Source organism: Biomphalaria glabrata, chromosome 3 (genome assembly GCF_947242115.1).
Source record: "Biomphalaria glabrata chromosome 3, xgBioGlab47.1, whole genome shotgun sequence".
Taxonomy (NCBI): Eukaryota; Metazoa; Mollusca; class Gastropoda; family Planorbidae; genus Biomphalaria; species Biomphalaria glabrata.
In genome coordinates this window covers 18085373-18095106 of record NC_074713.1, presented here as the reverse complement: position 1 = coordinate 18095106, position 9734 = coordinate 18085373, and the positions used below count along the sequence as shown (strand labels likewise).

Below are 9734 nucleotides of genomic sequence, written 5' to 3'. Positions count from 1 at the left end.
TCTAATAGATAAATGTTTGACTATATAGAAAAGATCTGTAAACCTATATATAGATCTAGATCTAAATTTAAATTCTGATTTCGTTTTTAGTGAAGCTATATAAATCTTTATCTAGAATCTATATTTGAAACTAGATCTATATCTGATCAGTCCCGTAGCCTTTGCTCCGTTACTATTTGTGCAGTATATTATGGCAACCATGGCGTCAACAAGTCACCGTCTTTCTGCTTTTACTTCAACTTGTATTAAAGCGCCACTTAATCCGAAAACAGGACTAAGTTCAACCTTACACGACAGAAAAACAACAGTTTCTTTTAATTTTGATGATTTTTCTAACGAAATAGACAAAGCTAAGTTATTAAATTCTAGAAGTTTCACCGACATGATGATCAATGGTTCTTTGTTGGGGGAACAACAAAATGAAAATCTTGTAGATGGAAACCATTCTGACTGGCGACAGTCTATTCCTTCAAAGGAAGAGGAATTTTATATTAGGTTACAGCAGCTTAAAGAAGAAAATAAGAAAACACTTGATGCTTATACTAAATTATACCAAGAAAAAATAATTACAGAAGGTATTCATAACAGTCAATCACTTGATTTTCAAATTGACAAATCTGGAGTGGACAGGGATGTTGATAATGATAATGCATTTTTCAGTGTAAGTAATGCTAATGTACTAACATCTCCAGTGACTAAAGTAACCAAAAGTAAACCACCTACTGGTAAATCTAAAATTGCTGGCTCTGATAACCCCATTCTCAGTAAAACGCTGCCCCAGAAATCAATCACAAATGTAAAAAAGCAAAGGCCTAACTCAGCTCCACACATGAGACACTCACAAAGCCTCGATGACAATGATTGGAAAAATATATTTGATAGGCCAAAGGAACTAAAATATGATGAAAATTTCATTATTTCTACTGAGACAGACCAAGGCTTGGAAAAAATAAAAAAATTGTGGGAAGATTTTAAAATTTCAGATTATCCTGAACGTCGACATTCTTTCTCTTCACACAGACACAAAGATAATTCAAACAAAAAAAAAGAATGGCGCCACCGAATTACCATCCCACAACCGTTTACTATGTCTCTTAGAGAAGCATTGAAAGAAAAGAAAAAGACTAAAGCACAACAAGAGCTTGAAGAGAGAAGGCTGGAGAAGCAAAAACAAGAAGAGGCAGAATGTGAAAAAAAGTTTAAAGCTCAACCAGTCCCCTCTCATGTTTATTTGCCTAAATATGAAGAAATAATGGAAAAAAATGAAAGCAGAAGGCAATATGTCAAACAATACTGCAAAGAGCTACTTGAATCTCAGGTTAAGCCATTTCACTTTGAAACAAGAGAAAAGGAAAAAAAAATGCAGCGTGCTCATTCAGCACCTGTTAAAAGGACACAGGTTTTTAAAACTACTTTTAAGGCAAAGCCTGTTCCTAAACATATCTTTAGTCCTGAGATTGATGAAAAATTTTTGGAAGAAGAAGAGCTACGTAAGATCAGGGTCAGAATGAGAGCCAAAGAGCTTCTTCATGAAGCAGCATTACCACCTAGTATGGCAGAGAGGGAAAAGTTGAAAGAGATAGAGAAACAAGAAAAAGCCAAACAAATTAAAATGGCAGCAAAGAAAAAGTCAGTAAGGTATGCACATAATATACCAGACTATGATGCTTTGTATAAAGATTTTCAAAAAGAATTATCAAGACGTAAAGCAACTAAAGAAGGAACTGTTGTAGAGCCATTTAATTTTGAGACTGAAAGAGTTCATTTGCACCAAGCAAAGAATATAAATGACATTGATCAAGATGAGAGAAATTCAAAGGAAAACCATTTTCCACATCAGATTTCTAGGACAACCCCAAGAAGTGCTCTAAAGTATTTAGGTAATTCATTACCTTTATCTGGGTGTGTGGCAGTTTAATAATAAAATCTTCTGCTTCCAAATCCAGGTCATGAGTTTAAATCATGTTTTATGTTTCTTTTCAAATTTCCTTAGTTGTGTAATTACTTTTCTTTCAGAATATAATGGTCACAAGTGTTATCCTGTAGTCTGTACTTCACCTCTTATTATACTGCAAGTTTATAGTAATTGGTCTTTAAATAGAGGTGCTTGTAAAAACACATACATTTAATGAGAAAATATAAGTCATAATGTAGATTTGATTGCATAGTTTATTAAACTTAAATTTTTAATCCACTTAAACAAGCCAGAGAATAATAACACAATGTGCTGTGTAAAATGAGCTAACAGAATGGAAACACAATAAAACTGGCTGACCATTCTTTAATGCACTACTAGTGTTTATTTTTATATCAATTTCTTGTGCGAAAAAAGAACTTACAGCTTATCACCAAAAAGGTGGCGAGTTGAAGAAGAAAAAAATCAATTCTCAAGGATTCTTTAGACTGTTTCCTTATTTCTCCAATCAGTCAAAAAGTTGTGACTTGACCCATTAAATTTGCATTATTTATTTTGGCTAGTTAAAGATGATTGTTCTTTCCAGTCGTGATATGTTTAACTTTAAGAGCATGCCTTAGTTCATGACAATAGTAAATATTAATCCAGATCTAACAGTCAGTGACAACCTGGTAATACTGGTATTCATTTACCCGGTACCATTAATATAAACTATGTGTTTTTAATTTATTATTATTATTATTAATTTATTTTCAGGTGTACTTTCAAACTCTCTAGACTCTATTCCAGCCCTTTCATCAAAAGCTGCAGATCTGAGAACCATCAGGGCCAAGTAATGATTTTCTATATTTTAGCATTTTTTATTTTGAGTTTGCACAATTCGTATATATTCAAGTTAAAAAAAAAATTTAACACATAAAATTAATTTTATTACCAATTATAGGCCTATATATAGTTCGTCCATTGTGGTTCGATGACGACCACTTTTGTCATCCAGGGGGCTGAGGGCTGTGCACCACTGGGGTTTTGTGCCTCCTCATGTGGCTAGTGAGACCTATATGAGCCTAAAATGTCCGGCTGCACACTGGGCAGGTTATTCCAGCTGGAGCTAGTGTCATTGGCCTTGCTTTTCTTCTCAGGCGTTTTTCTTTGCCAGTGCTGTTCTCTTGTGCCAGTTTTCACAGCTCAACGCCATGATGCTCTGTCATGTGCCTCTGTTTCCCAGGTGGCTGGTTCTATGCTGAAGCTTTAAGGGTGTCCCTGAAGCGTTTTCTTTGTCCGCCTTGCAAGCGCTTTCCTTCCCTTAATTGGCCATACAGGAGTCGTTTAGGGATGCAGCGGTTTTCCATTCTGCAGACGTGTCCTGCCCATCGCAGCTGGGACTGCATCAGGATTGTGTGGATGCTTTGCAGATCCGCTCTTGAAAGGACTTCAGTATCTGGTATTTTTTCTTGCCATTAGAAATTCAGTATTTTTCTCAGACATGTCATGTGGAAGTGGTTCAGTTTCTTTGCATGTTTTCTGTACACTGTCCACCTTTCTGAGGGATAGAGAAATGTAGGGAGGATGACAGCTCGATAGATCCCTAGCTTTGTATTTGTGGTGATACCTCGTCTGTTCCAGACATTTTTAGACAGTCTGCCATAGGATGCACTGGCCTTGGCGATACGCAGGTCGATTTCATTATTGATCTTTCCGTTTCTGAAGAGTGTGCTGCCAAGATATGTGAATCTGCCCACTGCATTTATATCGTGTCCATTTATCTTGATGCTTGGATAGGAGTAGGCTTTCCCAGGAGCAGGCAGATATAAGACTTGTCTTTTTTGTGTAATGCCTAAGTTGGAGCATGCTCTTGAAAAGTCACTGACGATGCTCTGCAGATCATTTTCAGAACAGGCATTTAGGGCACAGTTGTCAGCAAATATTAGCAATTAGTCGTTTTTAAGATTATTAGGAAATGAAATAAATTTAGCTGCTTTTGTTTATTTATAACAGAATTTCCTTTGTATAAATAATAAACAGTCTTATTCATATTAATATTTTTTTGAGATTGTAAACAGAAATCTATGTCATCAACAACTTAATAATATGAATGTAGTGCTAAAACGCATAGGCTAAGTGTTGGCTATTTTTATCAATATTACTTACTTACTTACTTAATCCTGTGCACTCCCAGGGGAGCATAGGGCCCCAACCACACCTCTCCACCGAACTCGGTTCTGAGCAGCTTTCTTCATCTGCTCCCATGTCATTCTAGTACCCTCAGCTTCACTGATGACTGACCTCTTCCAGGTTTGTTTGGGTCTTCCCACTTTCCTCTTTCCTTGTGGGTTCCAGTCAAGTGCCTGCCTTGCAACATTGGTAGCTGGTTTTCGCAGGGTGTGTCCTATCCAGCTCCATTTTCGTTTTGTGATGTCTTGGGCTATGGGATTTTGTCTAGTTCTCTCCCACAAATTGATAGTAGTTATCTTTTCTGGCCACCTAATTCCTAATATCCGGCGTAGGCATCTGTTAACAAAGTTCTGGTGCTTTTCCATATTTATTTTAGTGACTCTCCAAGTTTCTGAACCGTATATAAGGACAGACTTAACGTTTGTATTATAGATTCATATCTTGTTGTGTAGAGATAATGCCTTAGAGCGCCAGATAGTTTGAAGAGTTGAAAAGGCAAACCTAGCTTTATCAATATTAATCTTCATATATTTCTGTATAAATAATAAATTCCTATTTTTTATGTTTAAAAAAATAACTCTCAGTTTACTTATTCTCAATGCTGATATTAAAAGCTGCCTAATGGATTAATTGCTGACAGCTTAACATAACATTTATTTCTAAATGCAATCCCTCCTAGTGCCAGCCAAGCATGGCTGCTTTGTTATGTATGAGCTTGGGACAGTCTGGGTGGTTTCAGATTTGAACCCTGCCAAAGCTATTTGTAGTTCTCCCACATGAGGTTTGGGCTAGATGTAATAATCTTCAATGTCTAAAACATGTAAAATAAGCAATACTGACAATTTAGCCTGCATGATGGGAGTCTAAGAATATGTTCTGCACAATCTAGAGACTTCACTATGGTCTTCTAAATTTTAACATTTGCTCTCCACTTTTAAAGGATTTCTAGCTTTTAAAATTAAATTTATATTCTATATATATGGCTCCTTTTGTCTCGAAAGGCAATGGATGCGCCCAAGTGAGTCACTGGTTTTGGCTTAATCTTGAGACGGGGCAGAATCTGGTGTGGCTAATCAAGCCAATTCTAGAACGGCAGACTTTGCCACAATTCGTACATGTGTATGCCTCTGATTTAGGGCTAGCAGACAGGGCAGCTTTCTTTTTTTCCCTCTTGATTAAAGCCGCTTCAATTCTTTTGTTCTCAGCAAGGGTTGTCCCAGCACGCACAGTCTGTCTCCATGCACTCCAGTCTTTGGCTATGTTTTCCCACATACTTTCACTGATTTATATTTATAAATTTATATTCAGTATTTTAATATTAAATAAGCTTCAAATATTCTTTTTCTTTTAGAAAGGAACAAGAAAGAATAAATCATCGCCTAGCTGAGGAGGAAGAAGCAGAAAAGAGAAGGAAAGCTAGAGAGTCCAAGCTGAGGCAATATTTAAAAGAAAAAACAAATGCTAATGATATTCCTAATCCTAGAGACTCCATAGCTGAAAGATTAAAGAAAAAAAGGCATGTTTGTTCAAAATATTTTAAAATATTTTAGAAATTCATTGACATGATTTATGGGAACTATTGTCTAGACAACTCCATTAATAAAATAGAGCAATTGACAAATAAATCTTTATTTGTATACTTTTCCTCCCTAGACAGGAAGATAGAATTCGACAGGAAGCTTACCAAAGAGAAATCGAGGAGATGAAGCACAAAATTGAGAAATCACCACTTTTGGTTGAGAAATACATGGCAGTAAGTAAACTAAACTTTTAACAGTTGGAAAATCTGTATTATTACTAAATTAGTTAAGCTGAATCTTTTGACCAATACAGTATTCATTATATTTACTTTTTATTATACGTTTTAAATTTATGACAACAAAAATTTGTACACAACATAAATTTTTTAAAAAAAGGAAAAGGGTATCAAATCGTGACATTTTGACAATTTTCAATAAACAGGTAATGTGTAGAGATGATAAAAATTAAAATATTCATTCTTGTTTTTGAACAGGAAAAAGCAAAGAAAGATGCAGAAAATAAGTTCAGTAAGGTACTTAAGAGTGCTGGATTGAATGATAGACAACTATCAAGTTTCAGAGAACCCTCAAGCCCAGGTCATAATTTAGATGCTAGCTTCAATGATACTGACAGAGACTTTGGGTGCACCAATCAGTCTGACATAACTTATACTAAGGTCACTTCAGATGAAGAATAGAAGACAGACCTTTTAAAATGAACAAGATATTCTTTAACTTACTATAACTCTACATACATGTATTCTACTATATCATAGCTTTATTATAATGTTTAAATTATTGTACATAATATGCATGTAAAAAAAATAAAAATGTTACTTTTTTTTTTTTTTAGTTGTTACGTAGTTTGAGATTTATCTAAACTGTGATTTTAGTTTCTCATGCCACTTTAGATACTTTTCTAGTTAATGTATATCTTTTTTTTTTTTTATTATTGCTATAGTCATTTCACTATTGCCAAAGTCATGTTCGGGTTACTATGTTAACAATTAAAATATATTAATGTTTGATCTGTTGATTTAATAATTGACATATCCACAAAATTTTAAACCAATGAGAATCTTAATAGTTAATAAAAACATTATTGATGATGTTTTTTTTTGAAATTATCTCTGATTTTGAAAAAGTGAACAGTTAGTATATTTGAATGACCTTCTTAGTCACATTATTGTTTATGCCAAACAAATCTGTTAATTCTATAAGACTTATTTATCCTTAAAACATTTAGATTAATATTTATAATATTTGAAGCCAAATTTCTTTTAGCATAAGTTAAAAAAAAAAATACTTTCATTCTAATAGTGTTAGTATATAGGTGTTTATGTTTAAAACAGCACACTATTTTTCCTTGGCACAGTCTACAAAAGAGTTCACAGTTCAGCAGCAATAAAGTTGGCTAGAAGAAGAAGAATAGGTGTTTATGGACCAGATATAATACTAAGTAACAGTGATATATTAGTTATCTTTTCAAATAAATATAGATTTGATACATGCATACTTTTTCCTCTATATTTCAGATAAGGATAAGGCAATGTTGTAATTAATATTTTTCATTGTAATTTGCCTTGGTAATTTTGAGGGTTTTTTTTAATCAGCTAACTAGTTGTATTACCATTTGTGAATGAAAGATATTTAACCTAATTATTTTATGAAATATATAAATTAGAATTTCCTTTTTTCTAACATATAATCAATTTGGCTAAGTCTGGTGAGCAGAATGTTGGCATTATCATTGCTTAGTAGTACATTATTAATTTTGTTTTAAATCACTCAATATTTGAATTGGTGGCATATAATTGCTGTGATAAATAATTGTATAAATATATATTATTTAGCAAAAATACATTATTTGTTTCTTTTTGCCAGTGCATTTTTATTTATTTTTTTTAAATACCCAATTACTTGGGCAATTGTTGAGTAGGATTCTATTTTGAGATTTAAAAAAAAAACATTTTTACAGTTAATTTTATGTTTAAAACTCAGATAAAATGCTTTCATAACAAGAAAAATAAACATTTATATGCTACAAAACTATTACTTTTACCAGTATATGATAAATTTCCTAATTCTGCTTTGACTATTAAAAATATGCTTAAAAGTATGTATTTAACAAAAATCTTTGATTCAAGTGAATTGAAAGAACGAAAAAAAAAAAAGTATAAAATAAATCAAAGCTATTGTCACTTTTAAAAAAATCCAGGCAAAGCAGAATATAATTTTGTTCGTTTCTATTCTGCATAAGTGTTATATTGAATGCTTTGGGATTCCACAGAATAAAACTATTTCAGGCAAACTTTAAAATGTCCAAAGTAGAAAGATATTTGTAAGTAAAATATAACAAATAAAAAAAAAAACAACTAACAAGGTATCTTTCTTAAGATTAAAATTATATTTATTTGTCTTTGTAATAAATTCTTTGACAGTTTATCAAATACATTCTTAAACAGATCATATTTTTTAAAGTAGTTCTCATTATTTTAAAAAAATGTATTTTGATTAGATTCTTATAATCAGTTTTTAATGAGAAATTAAATGATATTTAGCAGGTAAAATAGTAACAGTAGTACAAAGTTTGTTTTTTATAATACTCAAAGTACAACTTGTTATTTGAAAATGATTTTCTCTGTTTCTCCTAAACACAAAACAATTTTTAAACAATGTTAAAATGGCTTGTACCCTTTTATTACAGCTCTTCACCCAGTATTTACTCTTTTGAATTATCTTGGGTAGATCTAGATAAAATGTTGAGAGCCAGCCAAAGAGAACTTGGTAAACTGTTCTTGAATTTTCCAAATATTGAACAAACTATATTCAATAGCTCCAGCTGCCTGTTTTTTTTTTTATTTTGCATCCAATAGTAAAATATTTTTTCAATATTTTGTTAGTTTTTGTCACTGCCCTGGTTTTGAGAGTAGTCTGTTGTGTCTGTTGTCTTTTGTGGAATGTTAGTTTTTAATTAAAAAAAAAAAAAAGAGTTTTTTTTATTTCGTACATTTTAGGCCATATTATGCCCATCCTAAATCCTTCAAGAAATATCTATCTATCTCTACCCACTTAAGCAGTCATAGTCTTTGCTTTCTATGAAAAATCTTTAAAGAAAAAAATTAAGACTGCTACACTTTATTACCTAACTTAATTGTCATAGCTTAAAAATAGTAGCGCACCAAGCAATGTGATGGTACAATGAGATGTCTAACAAGTTGTAAGCTACTTCTGCTGTGTTTTAAGGAACCTGGGAACCCAAACTTAGATGATCTTGATGCACCATTACAAACAGTTATTCTTCGTTAGGATGGGTATAAATATTGATTAGATCCAACAGACAGTATGAATTTAAGTCAGAAAATATCAAATTCATTTGTTTACACAGTGATTATAAATATGTTATGATCAGGTCTCTGAATTTTGAGAATTGTCAAATATTCAGGCATAAAATGAAATAACACTGAAGCCTTGTAATTGTTATTAACAGGATAAATGAATTTGTTTTTCTGCCATTATCATATTGAAACATCTAGTTGCATCATGGTTGGTTCCTTATTAATAGTTGTATGTATCTTGGATTCACCAAAGCTTTGTTAGTGGATTCTGTTTAAAAAAAAAATTAGCACCATTGGCTCTCATGATAAAGCGCCAAGGTATACCTAGAGCATATTGGAAACTTTTTTTTCCTTATGTACAGCAGATTTCATACTTTGCTGGTAATGTAGAGATTTTTATTTTATAGGTATTAGGACAAAATAATCTTTTAAATTCAATTATTTTAATCAGATTTTATAATTAATGCATGCTTAACACAAAAACAAAGCAACCCAATGTCTTATGAGGTTAAAAATTATCATTCCAAGTTTAAAGTCATTTCCACAGTGATGCATCAGGGAATCCAGTGTGGTTCTGAAAGTATTATCAACATGTGACACTTTGATTCAAAGACCTTTGGATGAAATGGCCTGTGATGTGAAGCAACAACTTGTAAAGAAACTACACAATTTTCTTAACAAATGGATGAGCTAACTTTCATTTATAATTCTTCATTGTTACTTGGTTGTATATGATATTTTCTTGATGTTAATGAGGAGCTTATTGTTTCCGAAAAACTTATCTATGAC

At 32.3% G+C, this 9734-nt stretch overlaps 1 protein-coding gene across 2 annotated transcripts; it reads left to right on the top strand.

Annotated features, from left to right (window-relative positions):
• Positions 1-164: 164 nt before the first annotated feature.
• Positions 165-8501, top strand: LOC106057055 (protein FAM161A-like). Of its 2 annotated transcripts, none has more exons than XM_056023816.1 (5): positions 165-1880; positions 2672-2747; positions 5439-5603; positions 5745-5840; positions 6102-6242. In XM_056023816.1, exons 1-4 carry the CDS (start codon positions 191-193, stop codon positions 5791-5793), a joined length of 1980 nt encoding a protein of 659 aa, XP_055879791.1. In that variant the 5' UTR covers positions 165-190; the 3' UTR covers positions 5794-5840; positions 6102-6242. The 2 variants fall into 2 exon arrangements, with proteins under 2 accessions (XP_055879791.1, XP_013069550.2); XM_013214096.2 differs by having other exon boundaries at positions 168-1880; positions 5741-5840; positions 6102-8501.
• Positions 8502-9734: the final 1233 nt, after the last annotated feature.